We start from the raw sequence: 21052 nt of genomic DNA on the forward strand, positions 1-21052 counted from the left end.
TAACTAGTTTTATATTTCCTCCGTCTCGATTAATGTGGCATAATTGAAATTTCGAAAGTTAATTAATTTTTTTATTGAATTTTTTCACAAGTTTTTTAAATATGTGTGAATTGTTAATTATTTTAATTTATAATAATTTTAAATATATAAATTTATTTTTAAAAACTTAAATTTTTTAATATTCACGGTCAAAATTCAAAAATTTAAATCTTGAAATTTCAACTATATCATATAAATTAAAAGATTGAATTTGACTCGTTTGCAATAGAAGAACCATTCAAAAACAGTTGATAAAAGTTGTGTAATGGTTCAATAACTTAGGAGCCGTCTAACCATGAGAGTTATTCTTTTCTAAAAAAAAAAAAATCAACATGAAATTAGATTTTTGAAAAAATGTAGTAAATTAAATCTGCCGAATATATAATCTCCCCACGTTAAGGCTAAATAAGAATATTTGAAATAAAACATATTAAATATGGAAAGGTGATATTTTAAAAATAATAATATATAAATTAGACTAAATGGAGATCACTTCAAAGATAATCATATCAATCTTCTATAACATATTGATAGTGCTTATTTTTTTGCATTATCGTCGATATATATAATTTAAATTCATCGACTCGATTTTCCTCGTCTACTTGTTAGAAAAAACAAATCGCTAGAATAGTTATAAAAGTTGAAAATGTACTTAAGATGTTTGCCTACTTTTATGTAGCTATTTTTTTTCCTATCATTTTTATAGCAAATTAATTAAAACTCTGAAGCTAAGCTTCAACAGGCACGCAACCCGTATGTACTCATCTGCAACAATTTAATTTATGTGATATTTTTCAAATTTTAAAATTTAAATAAGATTTTGTTTTAATCATAATTGTAACACCCTAAAATATTCTAGCTCAGAGCCTCAGACCCTTTAGAAAAGCCCTGAAGATATTGAGAAAAACATTGCACCTAGCTACCTAGTGTAAGCCTTGCATCTATACCTATCGGGTTATCAGTTAATCCGTTAAGAAGATAACCTGATAATAAAAAAAATTAAAATCATTATCGAAATCGCTAAATCAATAGCCAATTACAGATAAATCAATAACTTTTTTTCGATTTTATTACGATTCGATTTTGAATAGCCCTATAATATATGCTCATTTTTTACATTATCATCGATATATATAATTTAAATTCACGGACTCATGAATTTTGGTCGAACACCAATGATCAAATCTAATGCGCCTTAAAGAGTAACTTAATTTAATCTTTATACAGTCAACATGGACAAAAACTCTTTTGACTTAAAGAAATTAATGAAATACCAAAAGTTTGAAAAAACAAATAGTAGAATAGTTATGGAAGTTGAAAATGTACCTGGGATGTTTGCCTATTTTATGTAATTATCTTTTTTTGTCATTTTTATAGCAAATTAATTTTAATTCTGCACCTAGCCCCTAGAGGCACACAATCGGTACGTACTGCACCAATTTAATTTATGTGGTACCTTTAGAAGTTTGGTATTTAAATTCTATCGTAATTTTTTAAATATATTTTAAATATTTTAAATCATCAATTATTATGATTAATAGTATTTCTCATGAAATTTTTAAATAAGTAATTTTTTATTATTTTAAAAAAATTAAAAATATATATATAAAGTTAGTTGCATGCATTGGCTAAAAACTTGGAAAGTTTATTTGTATTATGTACAAAGGTTAAAGTGTTGCTGCATTTATTTCACCATTTCCATTGGTCTCTTATTTTCCGTTCCGCAGGTTTATAATAGAAAATATAGGTTTGCATGGACAATACAGATACATGAAAGCAGTAAAACCCTCATTAAATGTATTTTTTTTGGTTTTTCCCTCGTTATTCGGAGTCCGTGGAGCTCCGATTCAATCCGAATCGCGTAATGCAGGGCCCATTTGGGGTGGCGCTCCCAACAAGATTTTTTTCATACCAGGGGTAGAACCCGAGACCACTGATTAAGGATGAAGCAGTTCAACCACTGTACCACAACCTATGTTGGTTATTAAAGAAATTGTTAGTAGAATACAAGATGATTATATTAAAAAATAACTAGTTATTATTATTTTTAATATTTATTTATTTATTTTGTCTCGATGAATCTTCATAATTAATTATAATTTGACAAATAGGTAATATATAGTTGGTAATCGTATTATTAGTAGTTTTATTAAAATAGCATGTTATAATTTTTGGGTAATATATTATGTAGTTCATTATAAAAATGATAATTCGTGTCAAATTTATGAATATTTTTAATAGCTCTTAGAACTTATGAGTATAAATTACGCTTCATATATATATTTTTTTATAAATAAAGTAAAATACGGAAGTGATTGACAAAGAAGCTCCAATAAGTGTTTCAGTCGGGGGAGCACGAATTTTTAGCGTGTTCGGAAAGCCTGTTGCACCAGAGCTAAAAGACGATAATATATTTTTTAAAAAGGTACTCTTATGGAATGAATATATATATATATATATATATATATGTTATCTAGGGCAGAGTGTTGGCCAGTTAAGGTCTCCCACATTCAAAAGATGAAAGTTGCCGAGATGAGAATGCTGAGATGGATGTGTGGCATATCAGGAGCGACAAGATTAGAAATGAGGCTATTCGGGACAAGGTAGGAGTGACCTCGGTGGAAGACAAGATGCGGAAAATACGACTGAGATGGTTTGAGCATGTGAAGAGGAGAGACACAGATGCCCCAGTGCGGAGGTGTGAGAGGTTGGTCATGGATAATTTCAGAAGAAGTAGGGGTAGGCCGAAGAAATATTGGGGAGATGTGATTAGACAGGACATGACGCAGTTACAGCTTACCGAGGACATGAACTTAGATAGGAGGGTGTGGAGGACCCACATTCCCGTTATTCTTCCTTATTAGTAGGCGCATTAGCGCACTATAATTTCTTCTGCTCTGATTTCTGTTATTATCTATTACTCTCTATACTATATGTACTTTGATTACTCTATTTTGTCTGTGTCGCTTTCGTTATTTGTTTTTCCATATCTCTTTGAACTTCTTAGCCTTATCTGACCTCTTTTTATGTTTTTATTGAGCCGAGAGTCTTTCGGAAACAGCCGTCCTATCTTGGTAGAAGTAAGGTCTACGTACACTTTACCCTCCCCAGATCTCACGTTGTAGGATTTCACTGGGTTGTTGTTGTTGTATGTTATCTGCCAAACCCCTCCGTCCGTACTACTCCAAAACTGATGATTTTATGCCTCCACTGCCATCAACAGTATAGCATAGGGGACCACGATATATTATGTATATACACACAACATCCCTTTTCACCTTAATTTCTTCCTCAAACCCATATTCACTCAGTGAAGGTAAACAACTCACCTTAATTTTTTGTATATTTCAGATTAAGTTCACTTGGGTTGGTAAAAAATTCCTTTTGGGGATGGACGATCAAGGGCATTGTTGTATGTCTTAATTAATCTTTCTTTTCACTTTAAAGTTTGCATTTATCTTAGAAATTAATGGCAAATGATCTTTCTTCCTTTGTAGGTTGTTGTTGGGCCTTCTGTTCAACTGAAGCCATTACAGTTGCGTATTTGAAAATAAAAAAAGAATTAATCATACTATCAAAACAACAACTTGCTGTTGATTGTATGTACACTTATTATGAGAAACCTTACTGGTTTGCAAAGTTGAGGGAGAACCAATGCTATCCTTGTTCCTATAACAAGGCATACACATTTGCCAAAAAAACATGGAATAGCTGTAGAAACTAGGTACCCTTTTACTGAACAGGGAATATACATGGGTCCAACTAAGGAAGAACTTGAGACTGGGAAGAAATTAATGGAATAAGAAGATGCAAAAGTGCCACTGCATGACATGCTAATAGTTGGATTTGGCACAGAAAATGGAGTAGACTTCTATTTGGTTAAGAATAGTTGGGGAAAGAATTGGGGTTACAAGGGATTTGCCAAAATTGCATGTAGTGCTCTCTCTAGACTATCTTACCCTATTATAGATTAGTTTATAGGTAATGAGGCCTATATATTAAGTAGTATTATTATTATAAGTATTAGGCAGTAAGCTTACTTGATGTTATTAACCTCTAGAGGTTTCATTTACATTCAAAAGAAGGTCTTCTAACTGTCTTAATGAATTTTCTGTTTTTAAAGTGATGTAAGCCTTAATGATTATGAAATGAAAAGTATGCACTAATGGTCTCATGATCATAGTTTTTTTCTGAAATCAGTTGAAGCTAAAAGGATTAAATACATCTGTGATTAAAAGGCTATTAATAACTTTAAACATACAATTACTGCGTCCTAAGTCCTACCTATATATATATATATATATATATATATATATATAAACATGCATGCATGTATGAACTCTGTGATTAAAAATTGATATTTAGTTTGATTTGGTTAAGTTTGGTTTTAAATTTTGAAAACAAATACGATTTGATTTGGTTTTGGTTATACTTTAAAAAAATGTAAAAATAACCAAATCGAACTGAGAAATTATATATATAAATTTATAATTATTTATATATTATTCATGAATAATATTATATTTTATTAAATTTTAATTAACTTAAGTCCTTAACTTTACCATTTTCTCAAGCTCAACACTTAAATTTTTGCCTAACTATTAAATTGGGAAACTTACATAAATATGTTATATTAAGAAAATATTTATCATCTATAGCAATAACTTTTTTTTATTGGACACTTATAATTTATTTATAATATAGTTTTAATACATATTACAGAGAATAATTTATAAAATAAAATATCGTACAAGTTTTATTCATAGATAATACATTTATCACACACTTTAATACACTTATAATATATTGTGTTGATTTCTTACCAAACAACCATAATACATTTTAAACTACTTATAATACATTTTTATTGCATGCATAATTTATTTTTAATACATAACAGATTTATCATAGTATTGTTATGTAGTGCTATATATGATAATAAATAAAAAGTATCGCTAAAATCAGTAATTATTTATTAAAAAGTACTCACCCAAGTAATTTTTCCTATTAAAATCCTAAGTCTAAGTCCATCAAAATTCATTACTTTAGTCTTTACTTATCCTACCTCACATCAGATAATCACACTATCTCTTTTCTTTTTATAATTTTTTTGTTATAACGATTTGATCTTTTGTTTATAATGACTTTAACATTGCTTAATTAAATCACTTTATTCGTGTGATAATAACTCTAGTATAACTTAATTGAATCCACGGTAGCCTCTCTATGGATTGTTCATGTACTAGATATTTGTGTCTATCGAGATGTGTATACCCTCAAAGAACGTATTACTTTCAAACCAAAAAAAATAAAAAAAATCAAACCAAATCAACAATAATTAAACCGATGATTATTTTCCTGATTTGGTTTGAATTGATTCTAAAAACTGACTAAATTAATTTAGTTTTGATTTTAATTAATAATCAATTCAAATCGAAGCACGAACACCCATAGTTGTATACATTACTGGGCCTGTGAATATTTCTTACTAGTATCATAAATATCTTTTTTAATGCCATAACACATTATAGTTACTATGATTTCTCAAAAAACAAATAGTGATGAAAAAATTGAGAATAAGAATTTTTCTATAATAATTAAAATAAACCGATATTTGTATTGAAAGGACATAGTTGACATTTAAAGTGCAAAAGCTAATTTAAATGAATTGCCTAAACAAGAATTCTTAAACAGCAAACAATCAGTTCAGATATTCACGACAAATACCCTGTCGACGTAAGGAACCATGATTATATATATATATATATATATATATATATATATATATATATATATATATATATATATATATATAATATTTTTCTTGACAAATACTTATTAGTGATGAAAAAGGAAGAAGGTTTTTTTTTTGCTTAACCAATAATATTTCGGCAATTACTTATTGTTGAATTTTTCACTTTTTATGAACATATGAATAAAGTGTTCAAACTTAATTCAATTGGATAAATACATAATTTATTTTATTATATTCTCTAAAATTCTCTATTATTTAAAAATATTTAAAAAATTCATTCTATTCTATTCTCAAATACATCACTTTATGAGTCATTTTACGCAATATATCAAAATGTAGGATATATCACTTTACGCGATGTATCGGAACGTACGTGAGTAATGTATTCGAAATTAAGATGTGATGTATCGAAATATTGAAGAATGTATCCAGAATAGAGATGTGATGTATCAACGCGTTTTGAGATGTATCGAAATTTCAATACAACAACAACAACAACAACCCAGTGAAATCCCACATCGTGGGGTCTGGGGAGGGTAGAGTGTACGCAGACCTGACTCCTACCAATGTAGGACGGCTGTTTCCGAAAGACCCTCGGCTCAATAAAAACATAGAACAAGGTCAGACAAGAATATTAGAGTAAATAAGTAGATAACGAAAACCGTCCAAACAATAGTATAATCAAAGCACAAAAAACAGTACATATGTATCGAAATTTCAATAAATTTAAGAAATTTTTATAATTTTTTTAAAAATAAAAATATAATGTAATTAACTATTTAACACTATGAAATTGATGTATTACTTTGTATTTTTTAAACCAATTTTGCCACTCCGAGAGACAATAGTTTCCATAGTTTAGGCTAAAAGATCATATCTAATTTGATGTTTTCTTTTTAAATTATTTTTCACCCAAAAGGGCACACTTTGTTTTCTCCTTTATTTATTGATATTATATAAAAGCCCTTTCTTGTCGACCCAAGTTTGAGGTATTTTAGGGTTTTCATTCATGGCGATCGACATGAATCGTGTCACCTACCGGCACAGCCAGAGGATGAGGATGTGCCGTTTGATATGGATTCCCAGGCACCAAAGAAGCATTAGATAGGAGATCGATAACACCGCCGGAACAATGAATACCTCCGATGAAGATGATGATGATACCAGTCCGATAATTCTGACGTATAGTAACTACGATTCGGAAGAAGATTATTGCTCAGAGCACCCCAACGCGAAAATGGATAAACCTCTCTGGGAGAGATACTGGAAACAGATAGAGGAGAGTGAAGTAAATTTGAAATTATCATTTAGCTTTTCCTCAGCTAATAGCTTCAACCTCTATGCAAAATAGGACCATGGCTACTTAGAGCTATTTTTTAGTTTGCTCATGTGACAATTAGTGCTTGTCTCTGTAAATTGATTTGTTTAAGTATTACAGTATAAGTAGATAATTGTAGGCATACATGTGCCGAGGACATTGCCATCTAGGTTGGGAAATAGTTTTCCCTTCCAGGTCATTATTGAGGGTCCTGTATAGTAGCATACTTGTATGTGGCATGATGATATTTTGGATTTAAGGCCTCCCATATATGGTTCTGAAGTTTCAGGCATATTCTTTTTGTTCTGTAGACTATAGATGACTTACTGGAAAATAGAATATAATTGAGTCTATCTTACTTTTATCGAAAAAGAAAACAAAATGTAGTTGAGTTTGAGCAGAGAGGGTATGACTGAGTTGCTTAATTCATGTTTCTTTTTTAAAACCAAAAGACCTTAGTAATCAAGTGTTTCTTTGCGTATTCTATAATTCAGCCAAGTATGGGTGTATATTCAATAGCTTCTGTAATATGGTTTGTGCTTTAGCTATTTTTAATATAACTTTGCATAAATCAGCTAGGGATTTAATTTATTGCTGTGTGCTTGTTAGTTTCATGAGATGAATTGTAGTACATAGTCTTTGTTTACTTAGTTTAGCACTAATGATCTCGGATTTCATACCAATGGGGCAGAATCAACTCAGTGCACGTCTTATAGTCTTTGTTTACTTAGTTTAGCACTAATGATGCTCATTTCATACCAATGGCAGAATCAACTCAGTGCACGCCTTATAGTCTTTGTTTACTTAGTTTAGCACTAATGATGCTCATTTCATACCAATGGGGCAGAATTAACTCAGTGCATGCCTTATAGTCTTTGTTTACTTAGTTTAGCACTAATGATGCTCATTTCATACCAATGGCAGAATCAATTCAGTGCACGCCTTATAGTCTTTGTTTACATAGTTTAGCACTAATGATCCCGGATTTCATACCAATGGGACAGAATTAACTCAGTGCACGCCTTATAGTCTTTGTTTACTTAGTTTAGCACTAATGATGCTCATTTCATACCAATGGCAGAATCAATTCAGTGCACGTCTTATAGTCTTTGTTTACTTAGTTTAGCACTAATGATGCTCATTTCATACCAATGGGGCAGAATTAACTCAGTGCATGCCTTTGGTTATTTCTGTCTGTTATGAAGGAAATAGGGTTAGAGGGTCATGAAATTTACTCAACCAAAAAAGGAATTAAGAAAATTATTTGTTGGTTTTGAATGGCTACATTCAAAGAGATAACACATACAAAGCAAAACACTTTGTTATGTGGTACCACTAGCCAATATTTTTGGATACTTGCTTGATATAGGGAGGCTCTGTAATTGTTTTCATTGTTACATAGGTGAATATTCGGATACAACATTTGTCTCTTATTGGTTTGGTTGTATATTTGTAGGGATTTGATATCACAGATTGTCCTGGAGGGTGTTGGATGTTGACTATCTACCCCATGTCAAACTACTTGAGCTCTACTAAGAATGTTGACAAGTTGAAAGGTTATGCTGGAAAGGCACTTGAGCTTTACAACAGTAGTAATGTATACCACTTCCTATACCTCGCCAATTTGTTGTTTTTCTTTTCCTAATGTTAAGGCTTCTATGGGGGTAAAGGTTGCTATTAGAATTGTTGCACGTTTGTTGGGTGAAGGGCGAGAGTGGACATTGTTGGTGTTTCTTTTGATGTTTTCAGCATTTTGATATTCATTCTATCTATAGTCTTAGTGGAACAATGAGTCATTAGGGTGATGTAATAGATTAATTTTAACAACCTTATAATTTATCTATCTCTAAGCACAAATACTTTAAGCTTTTCAAGAAATCAAGACATGTACACTTCCATAATAACACACAACTTTCATGAATTCGTTTTCGTAATACAAGGTACTTGAAGGGCTAGGGGGAGGTATGGAGCTCAAAGAAAAGGAGGTATTTGGAAATAGAGGAACAGTAAGTATTTGCTCTATTGCTCATCAAGAATGATACTCCACACTCTTCACAAGTGTTTTACCAATTCATCAGAACATACTTTCCAATTAACCGCGGAAAAAACCAGTATAAAAGAAACATAACTCGGTTTGCAATGATCCAAACACCATATCATATCACTTCAATCAATCCATCTTTCATCTACCAGCAGCAAATTCCGCATAAAAAAAAAAGGAAGCCAAAGAGCACAGGGCCAGACATGGCATACAACCTTGTTTCTTCATGATTACAATTTACAAATTCATTAAATAGAAAAGTTGCCAGCTGCAGTTTCTTTTCTTTAATTATGTATCTGTCTTCACTTCAGAATAATTGTGTACACTGTACAACAACAATATCTATGCTTCCATATGTGAATCCTTACTGTCATGTTGCTCCATTTAGGCTCATCTACTATGGAATTACTGTGTACATAATCAAAATATAAATTTGCTATCTTACAGTAGAGACAGATTTTCCAATGAATGATGCATTATACATCTTCCTTGTTTTCGTGATCAGAAGTTTTAAGCAACGGTTTCTTGCCTATCACATCAACATCTCGAGAAGTCCCAACATTCCAAGCAGGATAGAGCACATAATGTTGCAAAATGAAGAGAATGTCAAAGAATATCGACACCTGCAACATTTATTCACCAAACCAAATTGTAGTCAGAGATCAAGTATAATAGCAATAGACATGATGAATGCAGCAAACAGATAGATGGATAGAAAGTAACATTTCGTACCAATGACAATAAAGTCTTGCCTATGTTTCCATAAAAGTTCACCCATGAATCTGCAGAAAAGGAGTTCAAACATATTATTAAGCACATATACAACTTTTCTTGTAGACTTCACGAGAAAATAACAAGAAACTGCAAATTATATCTGAAGAAGTCTATAATTGAAATACAGAAACTCACTCTGATCTATGGATTGCACTGCCATCTGGCCATAATTTGTGACACCTCCAAGCAAGTCAAGCAAAATGTTGCCAATACTAAATCCAATAGTGCTCTTCCGCTGAAAGTTCATAATAGCCTGTAGATTTAAAAGAGGCAAGAATTTAATCCAGGAAGTACAAATGAACTCACACAGAGAAGCAAGAATCAACGAAACAAAAGGACTTTAGACATATCAAACAATTATATTATTTTAAAGAGAAGAGTAAACCAAAAAGAGAGCGCAATTGATCAGAAGGAAGAAGTACTTTGATAACAAATAATTTGGATGTATGCAGTTAATACCTGAGGAATGTACTTAATAACTGTCATGACAACCTGTAATGTGCTGCAATCCAGATTCAAACACAAAACATCAGCCACTTGGAACATGCACGATCATGTATATAGTGGTATAAACACTTATCCTTTGGAAAGAAAATCAAGAAGAAGATATCAAGCACGTGAGTTACGGATAATCGTCTATTACTATAGAAACTTCTTACCCTTTTTATAAACACTCAAAATGGATGCCTTATTTGTTAAAGTATTTATCTTGGAAGAAAGACAGAGAAGAAGAAATGCAGTCATAGACTTCAGGAACAGTTCTTACTTGAAGCAGGAGATCAGCCAAAGCCAGGAATGTCTGGGGAGAGCTATAAACACACAAACTGCAACAGTTAACCAAGAAACACACACGATCCCAACAGAAGTCTTTGAGACCTTCTGGTTTCCACGCTGTAAAGAAAGCAATCAGCTCCAAAGTGAGAACGAAGGCATTTATCAGGGTCTCAATCAGCTTCAAATATAATATACGGTTTCCATGAACTATCTTTCAGATGTTGAGAAAAAGAACAGGAACAACCTTTACTAGAACGCGTTCATCTCATTTCCAGTTCCGTATCCATACAAAATTTGAACTGAAAAAGAAAATAAGAATGGTCCACTTACATCATAAATAGCAATCTGAAACAGGGTGACAGCCGTCAATAGAACAGCATGGATTGAGAAAGCAACATCATTGGCAGCGACAGGTATCATCTGCAGTAAGATAATCAAGGGAATAAGCAAGAAAGTCACTCAACTACATGGAGGCTTCCTACACAAAATATCAATCAAGTTAACAAAATGAAACACTAATAGTTCTTAAGAAAAGGAGACTAGACAAAAGTAGTACTTTCAGAGCAGTTAATTATGAAAAGGCTGTTTTTCTTTCCAAAATAAGTATTTAATTTTCAGAGCAGCTGTCATAATTCTTATTTTTTTCTTTGTTTGGAAGTGATGGTGTCTGATTAGGGGTGGATTTAGGCCCAATTTGCGATGCACATGAACCCATGGTCTCTTAGCAAAATTAGACATTTTATTTACATATGTCCTAGAATTGATCTAATAGTATCTGCTGGCACCATGCTACAAAAAAGTTGAATGGTGCACTTGGTTGAACGCTGAGTCATATACCCAAAAGAATAGCGATCAATTCCCACTTGAAACTTCCTTTTTTCTTGCTTTTTGTGGTTCCTAGATCTGCCTTTGTGTCTGATCAGCTTGCCTGACTCGAACCAATCCACCGGACAGCTAGCTACAACTTATAAGCACAGGCACAAGTTAAATCTGTCCACTAAAATGAACTTACACTAGTGTGTTTTAGTAACTAAGATCCCATCTGTAATCTACTCATATGCCTCAATCACTCAACCATCCATAGCGGAGTTTGTCCTAACCCCGAAATCAACTAAAAATTACCAGGGCATCCACTATCTTAATATATTTTTTCCACACACACACACACACACACACACATATATATATGTGTGTGTGTATATATATATATGTGTGTGTATATATATATGTGTATATATATATATGTATATGTGTGTATATATATATATATATATATGTGTGTATATATTTGAGCAGAAAGCAAAAGATATGACTGCATACAGCTTCCACAAGGCTAGATCCACTCATGAGTCAAAGAAAAGCAGTGTAATAAGCTATAAAACCAGCAAAACAAGAACAATTTCTAACCTCATTAAGACCATATTTCTCACGGTACTGCTTCTGAACAACAGAACTAAAGAACATGGAAGCATTATATATGAGATAAGACGAGTGTTTAGTCAAATTCAACACCACGAAATCAAAATTCAACCCCACCACACTGTATTTCAATACAAAAAACGAAAAGGGTCAGCAGGAAAATCAAGAAAGATACCAACTTTGATGAAAACAAACAGAAAATCAAAAGAAAAATGGAACCTTTTGCGTCTGAAATTCAAGATTACTTGAGGGTAAAAGCTAATAGACCAAGAGAAAAACGCAATCCATCCCAAAGTATTGTACAGAACTTCCAGAGGAATTGAATTCCAAGATGCCATCACTACTCTTTGATTTTCCCCAAAATCCCCAAAAAAATAAATTAAAAAATGATCATTGAATCATTATTTACGTAAAAAGGAATAAAAAGTTGATTATTTTTGCTGAATGTTTAATCCAATAAGAATATTGGGCCTTAAAATGGGCCCCAAAAGTGTGACTTTTGATGTAATGAATTGAGCCTTGCATGGTGTCTCAATTCACATATTCCATCACTTATAACAAAAAGAAGTATTTAACTCTGTAATATAATAATATAAGAGATTTCATAATGTAATACGCTTTCCAAATTTATCTCATATTTTTGATTTGACACAAAATTTAATAGGGAACAAAAGATTTTAAAAGATATCTGCATTTGATATTTACTTTAAGTTAAATTACGGTAATAATATATTCAGTGTAATTTTATTAATAGAGTTTGAGGAAGATGGTGTGTATGCATAGAGGTTGATTTTGATAGATTCTCGACTAAAAAAAATATGGAAAACAAAAATAAGTATGTAAAGCAAATATAATAGAGAAAAAGTCATGCTGAAAATAATAAAGAAGAGAGCAGCAGCAACCAAAAAAATAGGATAACTGAAGCAAAAAAAACAACATGTAATACTAAAATAGAAGAATAAAATAGTAACAGAATAATAATAATAACAATACTAAAAGTGGAAACTAGACAATGTTCAACCTACTAACATTTCACTCTAATCCTCGATCACGATATCCTTCTATTTAGGGTCATGCCTTAGGTTAGTTGTATGTGAATAAATATCTAGTCTAATCAACTCTCCCCGAAATTTCTTTGGCCTACCTCTTGTTCTCTTTATACTCACCACAATCAACTTCACATACCTCTTCACTAAGGTCTAGAAAATCATATATTTTCTTTAATATACCGATGGAGTATCACAAATAATTAAACTCAGTCATATATGATACCGATATGATATCAATATACCGAACGAGTATCACAAAGAATATATTTACTAATTTAGAGTTTAATAAATAAGATTGTGATTTTAATAATTTTCTCTTAATTATTTTTTTTTTTTAAAAAAAAAAACTCCATTCTATATGATACCGATATGTTATCAATATACAGACGAAAGATCACAGAGAATCAAGTTCAATCCTATATGATATCGATATGGTATCAATATACTAATGAAATATCACAGAGGATTATTTTATAGTAGTGATACTGACGTCAGTATGACGTCATGAGCGAAATTAAAAGGGAGAAAGTGGAGTAAGAGGGTAAATAGTTTGGATCATGATTCTATTAAGAATAAAAAAAATTGGATTGGATCCAATTTAAATAAATAATTTCATAATTAAATCTATTTTGTGTAATTTTCCCTATAATTTAACCATCATATGTTAAAAGTCCTTGTCAAAGGCGACTTATTTTTCCTATAATTTACCATCTTATGTTAAAACTCCTTGTCAAAGGCGACTTATTTTACCTATAATTTAACCATCTTATGTTAAAGGGATAATACATAAAAAAAAAACAAGCGTGGCAGCATAACTTTAGTACTTTAACTACACGGGTGTTTAAATGTCCTCTTAACAATTTTGAAATGAATTAAATATCACCCTGAGATCATAAAATCATTCTCACCTGCCACATCATTGTCATGTAAGCACTACATCACTGCCATGTCAGCACCACATCATTAATTTTATTAATTCTTTAACACATCTTAAATTAATTTATCCTAATTAATTAATTAAAAATATATATTTTAAAAATCAAAATATAAAAATAACCCATTTTTATTTCCCCCGCCCCCACCCCCACCCCTTACTTGTTTCTTCTTCCTTCTTCACCATTTTTATACTTCATTCTTCTTCTTCTTCTTCTTTCTCTTTTCTTTTCTCCCCCTTTTTTTCCTCATCCTCTTCCTTTCTTTCCTTTCCCTCAAAATGAGATAAACAAATAAGAATGGAGGCTTTCTTCCTCTAAAAATAAATCACCATTAATGTATCTTAATTTCTCACCAAGATGTTCATCACTGGCGAATTTGAGAAATTAAAATTTCAAAGCAAACATATAATTGATATTTCGATGATGGTATGGTAGAGTTGAAGATGAAGATGGAGGAAAAAATGATGCTTCTACGGAGAAGAAGCTATATTGGGAAAAAAATAAAGAAAGAAAAAATTTTTAAAAAATTGTGGCCAATAAGAAAATTTACATATTTTAATAAAAGTTAATATATCAAAAAATAATATTTAAAATATTAATTATATATTGACCTATAAATAAATGCAATGTGTATGATTTTATAATTTTTTTTTAAAAAAATGTTTTCACTCGCTTTAAGGAAAGTGCATTCACTCTCTTTGCCACATCACCTTTTAGGGTGATATTTAATTTACTTAAAATTATTAAAAAGGTATTTAAACGCCCAGATAATTAAAGTACTAAAGGTATTATGCTCCCAAATTTGGGGGTTGGATGTATTATTCCCATGTTAAAAGTCCTTGTCAAGGGCGACTTATTTTTCCTAAGAGATGCTTGAGTGACAAGGCCCAACATGACATTTATCATGAGCGGACCAATTGTTGGTAAATGCCGGTCGCAATTAAATTCAAATGTTTATGTTTTATTGTCCTTTTCTTTTTATTTTTTTGTTTGATATTTATATTAATATCTTGATTAAATAATATTTAATGGTGTTTGATATTCATATTAAAATTTAATTAAATAACATTTAATATTTGTATTGGAGATTATAGTCGGACTAAATTTAAATTTGAACTTTGCACGATTCATTTATGGGAGGGAGAAGATGTTCCCAGCATTGTTTTATTTTTTTTATTTTTAAAAATTTGTATCTAACATCAAAGATTAAAAACAGAGAAATCTCGACTATCCTATCACAATATATGTTGTCCTTATAATTTAGATACCAATTTTATATTTACATGCTATAATTTTTAAATCAAACAAATCCAATTGAACCTCATCCACTAGAATAGTCGTAAATAAAGGAGTAGTTTTGGGGCAACTTTTGACTGTCCCAACAAAAAATTCCTATTCTTTTGTTGAATAAATCAAGCAATATTTTAAACCTTATTCAAATACTGATTTGTGTTACTAAATTATTTAATAAGTACACATTATCAACTTAAGACCAAATAACTTTAAAAAAATCGGATCGTGATGCATATGCTTTAAATATTAAGAAAAATTATCTAATTACGGCTTCTTTATTTACCATATTTTTTATTATTCCATCCTTTTTAAAAAAATTATTTTTTTCATCCGGATACATTAATTCAATAATTCAGATACATTAATTTATAAATTATTTCTATGTTAAATGTATCATGCTTTAAATGTTATCTGCTGATACATATTCAGATTACTGAATTAATGTAAATTAAAAAATGATAGAGAAAAATTGTAATTACCCCTTTATGATTTATGTAAGTTTTACTAAATATTAAACCCGTGTTTTCTCCTCACCAAAGATAAATTTTACCATTCGATCATATTCATTTATTTTTGATACATCATATGTAAGTAACTTCCCTTCATTTGATGAATCTTTCCTAGAGCCCGTTTGGATGGGCTTTAAGTTGGTTAAAACTAACTTAAAGCTCTTTTTTAGCTTTTGGACGTGTTTGTCTAATGTTAACTTTAAGCTATAAAGTTCTTAAAGTCAATCAAAAATGAAAAATTAGGATTCCTAACTTTTTTTTTCTAAGTGCTTAAAGTCATTTTCTTTGACCATAAAAATTACTTTTATATCCCTTATATTTTAACTAAATTTCCAAACTATCCTTTTTATTCTTTTAACCCTAAAATTTACATCATTTTCCTCATTTAAACACTTTTATCCAAACACTCAACTGCTTATTTATAAAAATAACTTTTAGCACTTCAAAGTTCTAAAAGCACTTCATACATAAAAGTTACTTTTTTTAAGCTCATCCAAACGGGTTATTTGTTTGAACTTTTTTTTTGGTTCCCATCAAAATCTAAATTTATTAAATATATGACAAAGCAAAATACTCATTTTTAATAATAACAATAATATATTAAATAAAATTTTATAAATTAAATTTGAAAGACAATTCAGTGTACACAATTTTATTTCTATTGTACAAGCCGACTATATTGATAGACCCTATTTACAGAATTCAAATTACTCAAAAGATATATTTAAGGAATTATTTTAAACATAATTTTTTTATTTTTCATTCAATATTCAAAACTTATATTGAAGTTCTGACTAAATTTAAATTGTACGTTACAGGACCCATTTAAATCTGATGTTGTAAATAAAATTTTCTCAATATCCGAAACTCATGATGAAATACTGCCGCCACACATTTTGTCTTGCGTATTGGAAGGTTCTGAAAACGACCAGCACAGTCAATGTTCATGGCGTCAACGCAAATCGACAATTCTAAAAAAGCCGCCATTAATCCAATAAATTCCATAGCTGTGAAGCTTCTTCTTCTTCCCAAATGCAACTATGTCCTTTCATCCTTCTTCTTCATCTTCACTTCTCTTCTTCTTCTTTTTGTTAAACCCCTTCTTCTCTTCTTCCCAAAAAATCCTCTCATCATTCAATTCCAAATCCCCACCTTGGAAATCAACCCAAAACCAAATTCTCCTTTCACCCAACTCCACTTTCGCAGCTGGGTTTCTTCAATCTTCCCAAAATTCCTTCAATTTCTCCATTTGGTATTACAAAATCCCCATCAAAACCGTTGTTTGGTCAGCTAATCCAAATTCCCCACTTAATTCCTCAGCTACCCTTTTCATTTCTTCCTCCGGTGAGCTCAAATTAACCCTAAATTCATCCTCCTCAGCTCCAAATCTATGGCCTTCAACTATTCTAAACACCTCATCTGTTCTTTTCTTACAAGAAGATGGAAACTTGGTTTATGGAAATTGGAACAGTTTCTTGAACCCAACTGATACTTATCTTCCGACCCAGAACATCACCGGAACAAATTTAACTTCCGGTAATGGAAAATTCCAGTTTGATGGATCTAATTCGAATACCCTTTTCTACAATGGAAACGATAGCTATTTCACTTTTTCCCAAAATGCCCTTCAGCGGTTAGAGGAAACAGGGGAAGTTACTCGAGTTAATGAAAGATTTTTATCGTCGGATTTCGGAGAGAAAGGGAAACTAAGAAGGATGAAGCTTGATGATGATGGGAATATGAGAATCTATAGTTTTGATCAAAGTTCAAATTGGACTGTTGTTTGGCAAGCAGTTAATCAATTATGTACAATTCATGGTACATGTGGTACAAACTCTATATGCATGTATGATACTTCTACAACTCAAACTTCGTGTGTTTGTCCACCTGGTTTTAGGAAAGATACTAGTAAATCTTGTGTGAGGAAAATTCCGTTGATGACAACGAATTCGAAGGCTAGTAAGTATTTGTCTCTTGATTTTGTTAGTTTTACTGGTGTTGGTAACCAAACAAACCTTAAAGCTTCGAACTTTTCGAGTTGCCAAAAACATTGTTCAGATAAGAATGATTGCTTAGGTTTTTTGTTTAAGTATGATGGAACTGGTTATTGTGTGCTTGTTTTGGAGAAACTGTTGTATGGATATTGGTCACCAGGTACTGAATTTGTTATGTATTTGAGAGTTGATAATAGAGAGAACGATATATCGAATTTCACAGGCATGAGTAGTTTGATGGAAACTTCATGTCCAGTGAGAATTAGCCTTCCATTTCCACCAGAAGAGTCTAAGACAACCACTAGAAATATTGTGATCATTTCGATGATTTTTGCAGCTGAGTTGATTAGTGGAGTGTTCTTCTTTTGGGCATTTCTCAAGAAGTATATTAAGTATAGGGACATGGCTAGGACTTTTGGTCTTGAAGTCATGCCTACAATTGGACCAAAAAGGTTTAGCTTTTCTGAGATCAAGAATGCAACTAATGATTTCAATGATAAAATTGGGAGGGGTGGATTTGGAGATGTTTACAAAGGGAAGTTGAGTGATGGACGGGTTGTTGCTGTGAAGTGCTTGAAGAATGTAAAAGGCGGTGATGCTGAGTTCTGGGCTGAGGTCACGATCATAGCACGGATGCACCATTTGAATTTGGTGAGGTTGTGGGGGTTTTGTGCTGAGAAGGGTAGAAGGATACTTATATATGAGTATGTACCTAATGGTTCATTGGGGGAATTCCTGTTCCAAAAGGCTCCTATCGGGTCACCAGATGGGCAGAAACCCATACTTGATTGGAATATCAGGTACAGGATTGCACTTGGGGTGGCACGAGCAATTGCCTATCTACACGAAGAGTGTTTGGAATGGGTATTACATTGTGATATCAAGCCTGAAAATATTCTTTTAGGCGATGACTTTTGCCCAAAGGTGTCTGATTTTGGGCTAGCAAAGCTAAAGAAGAAAGAGGAGATGATGACCATGTCAAGATTTCGTGGCACGCCAGGATACGTAGCACCAGAATGGACCAAGGCTGATCCAATCACTCCGAAAGCCGATGTGTACAGCTTCGGATTGGTGCTGTTGGAAATTGTTTCAGGTTCAAGGAACTTTGAGCATCATAACTCAAAGGTTGAAAGTGATCAATTTTTTTTCCCTGCTTGGGCATTTGATAAGGTGTTTAAGGATATGAATGTTGACGATATTTTGGACCCTCGAATCAAACAATCGTACGATTCAAGGGCTCACTTTGACTTGGTGAACAGGATGGTGAAGACAGCAATGTGGTGCATCCAAGATCGCCCAGATGCACGACCATCAATGGGGAAAGTGGCGAAAATGTTGGAAGGGACGGTGGAGATCATCGAGCCAAGGAAGCCTACCATTTTCTTCTTATCAGAGGAATGACATATGGTTCAATCCACTTCATGATTTCCTTAAAATGCTGTCTCAACAAGCTGCAGTGAGCATGTATTCTATGTTGTTTTGTAATAAAAGAAAGTAGACAGGAATCTGGATCATCTTGTTGTGTTTTTTCTATTTTTTTTTTCAGTCTTGTAATCTTGATTGAGTTGTAGTTGTAAAGTATATTTTGATCAATGAAGAAGCAAAAGGTTGTCTGATCAATGAGGAAGTACTTACCAAAACAAAACAAAACATGGAAACACATACATCACAAATAATTTATTCTGTGGAGGTGATTGTTTGCACATACATCAGCGCTAGGTCCATCCCTGTCGAGTTCTAGTTGACAGTCCGAGTGTGCGGGGTGTTACAATGGGTTAGGGTCCCACGTTAGTTGGGAAACGAACTGATGGTTTCTTTATGTAAACTTGGACAATTCACTCCTCATGAACTATGCTTTTGAGGTTGGATTAGGCCTCAGAACCATATCTTCCCATGGAGAAACTATTTCCAAAGTTTATTCAATGTTTGTTCTTCCTTCTAATATCCATATGTACATCTTATTTTATCAAATCATTAATACAAAGCTTTAAAAGGGAGACAGGGGAGGGATCGCTGCAGAAGCGAAGCTAAGATAAGATTTCAATTTTACGAGTTCAGAATTTTATAATGACAATTGCAAGAGATAACAACTAGGTTCTAAATTTAATATTTATACATATTAACGAATATATTAACATGTATACTCTTTGATCAAAATCTACTAGATTCGTCCGAAACCGTATGCAGGCTACTAACTCCACTCTTGAGATCGGCTATATGAATAATCATTGATCTATATCACTCCATTATCAGAATAATTTCATAGTTGATCAAAATATACATTTGCTATTTTAAAGTGGAGAGTATTTTCCAATGAATGGTGCATAATTAGAGCTGTCAAAATAGGCTGGCCCAACCTAATCCAATCCAACCCTAAAGGGCTAGCGAGTTAAATGAGTTAGGACGGGTCGAACCTTTTAATTAAAGGGCATAGCAACCCAACCCATCCCTAAGTGGGCGACGGGTTGAGACAAGTTGACCATTCAATAAAAAAAAATGGACAACATTTGACTCTTAGAAAGACTATCGAACATCGATGAATACAACACTAATACGTCAAAAATTCACATGTCCATGAGTCACACACTTTAGTCGAATGTTTACAAAACAACAGAATAAGCAAGATATAACAATCAACATTCATAGGATTCATCAGAACAACATACACTATATGATTATTTTTTTCATAAACTAGATAAGTAAGGAGAAACGAAAAATTAGGCATAAACACAAAACTAAAATAGGTCAAAGATTCTCAATTACAATAACTTTAATTGCTTAGTTGCTGAAGATTTGACAAAATAAAACACTACTTAAAATATATATAATAAATATTTTTAAAATTCACGACCCACGGGTTAGCCTCTGAGACTCACGGGTTGAGCCTATGAGGCTGGCGGGCCAAATGTGGCTGAGCTAAAAAGACTCATTACTAAATGGGCTGAAAATATTTAACCCAATCCCACTTAATTCAAGAGTTGGTTGGATTGGCCTCACGGACCAATCCCATTTTGACAGCTCTAGGTACATTATATATCTAGGTGAATTTTACACGTGGTTAGTAGACTTTATTGCATGTCATTATGAATCGGTCAACAAATGAAATCAAGAAGCATGGTAAGATCTTTTCTTATTTTGGTAATTGTAAGATC

The 21052-nt window shown here is 32.1% G+C and overlaps 3 protein-coding genes across 3 annotated transcripts; 2 read left to right on the forward strand and 1 right to left on the reverse strand.

Annotated features, from left to right (window-relative positions):
- Positions 1-6720: 6720 nt before the first annotated feature.
- LOC129894317 (uncharacterized) lies at positions 6721-8795 on the forward strand. Its single transcript, XM_055969954.1, has 2 exons — positions 6721-7082; positions 8569-8795. The coding sequence occupies exons 1-2, from the start codon at positions 6927-6929 to the stop codon at positions 8755-8757; spliced, it is 345 nt and encodes a 114-aa protein (XP_055825929.1). The 5' UTR covers positions 6721-6926; the 3' UTR covers positions 8758-8795.
- A 536-nt stretch (positions 8796-9331) lies between these two features.
- LOC129894316 (cystinosin homolog) lies at positions 9332-12546 on the reverse strand. The gene is made up of 8 exons (XM_055969953.1): positions 12340-12546; positions 12109-12241; positions 11032-11121; positions 10694-10818; positions 10387-10429; positions 10063-10180; positions 9886-9935; positions 9332-9776 (listed from the first exon to the last, which is right to left on the reverse strand). The coding sequence occupies exons 1-8, from the start codon at positions 12456-12458 to the stop codon at positions 9630-9632; spliced, it is 825 nt and encodes a 274-aa protein (XP_055825928.1). The 5' UTR covers positions 12459-12546; the 3' UTR covers positions 9332-9629.
- A 4283-nt stretch (positions 12547-16829) lies between these two features.
- LOC129894984 (G-type lectin S-receptor-like serine/threonine-protein kinase At1g34300) lies at positions 16830-19520 on the forward strand. Its single transcript, XM_055970588.1, has one exon. It carries the CDS (start codon positions 16947-16949, stop codon positions 19299-19301), a length of 2355 nt encoding a protein of 784 aa, XP_055826563.1. The 5' UTR covers positions 16830-16946; the 3' UTR covers positions 19302-19520.
- The last annotated feature ends 1532 nt before the right edge of the window (positions 19521-21052 follow it).

This window comes from Solanum dulcamara, chromosome 7, assembly GCF_947179165.1.
Source record: "Solanum dulcamara chromosome 7, daSolDulc1.2, whole genome shotgun sequence".
NCBI lineage: Eukaryota > Viridiplantae > Streptophyta > Magnoliopsida > Solanales > Solanaceae > Solanum > Solanum dulcamara.

Bases quoted from the DNA above. Each gene is read 5' to 3' on its own strand.
- LOC129894317 (XM_055969954.1), top strand. From the start codon at position 6,927: ATGAATACCTCCGATGAAGATGATGATGATACCAGTCCGATAATTCTG. The intron at 7,083-8,568 runs GTAAATTTGAAA...GTATATTTGTAG, and splicing joins AACAGATAGAGGAGAGTGAA to GGATTTGATATCACAGATTG.
- LOC129894316 (XM_055969953.1), bottom strand. From the start codon at position 12,458: ATGGCATCTTGGAATTCAATTCCTCTGGAAGTTCTGTACAATACTTTG. The intron at 10,819-11,031 runs GTAAGTGGACCA...CTTTCTTTACAG, and splicing joins TTCAGATTGCTATTTATGAT to CGTGGAAACCAGAAGGTCTC. The intron at 10,181-10,386 runs GTATTAACTGCA...TTAAATCTACAG, and splicing joins TTATTAAGTACATTCCTCAG to GCTATTATGAACTTTCAGCG.
- LOC129894984 (XM_055970588.1), top strand. From the start codon at position 16,947: ATGTCCTTTCATCCTTCTTCTTCATCTTCACTTCTCTTCTTCTTCTTT.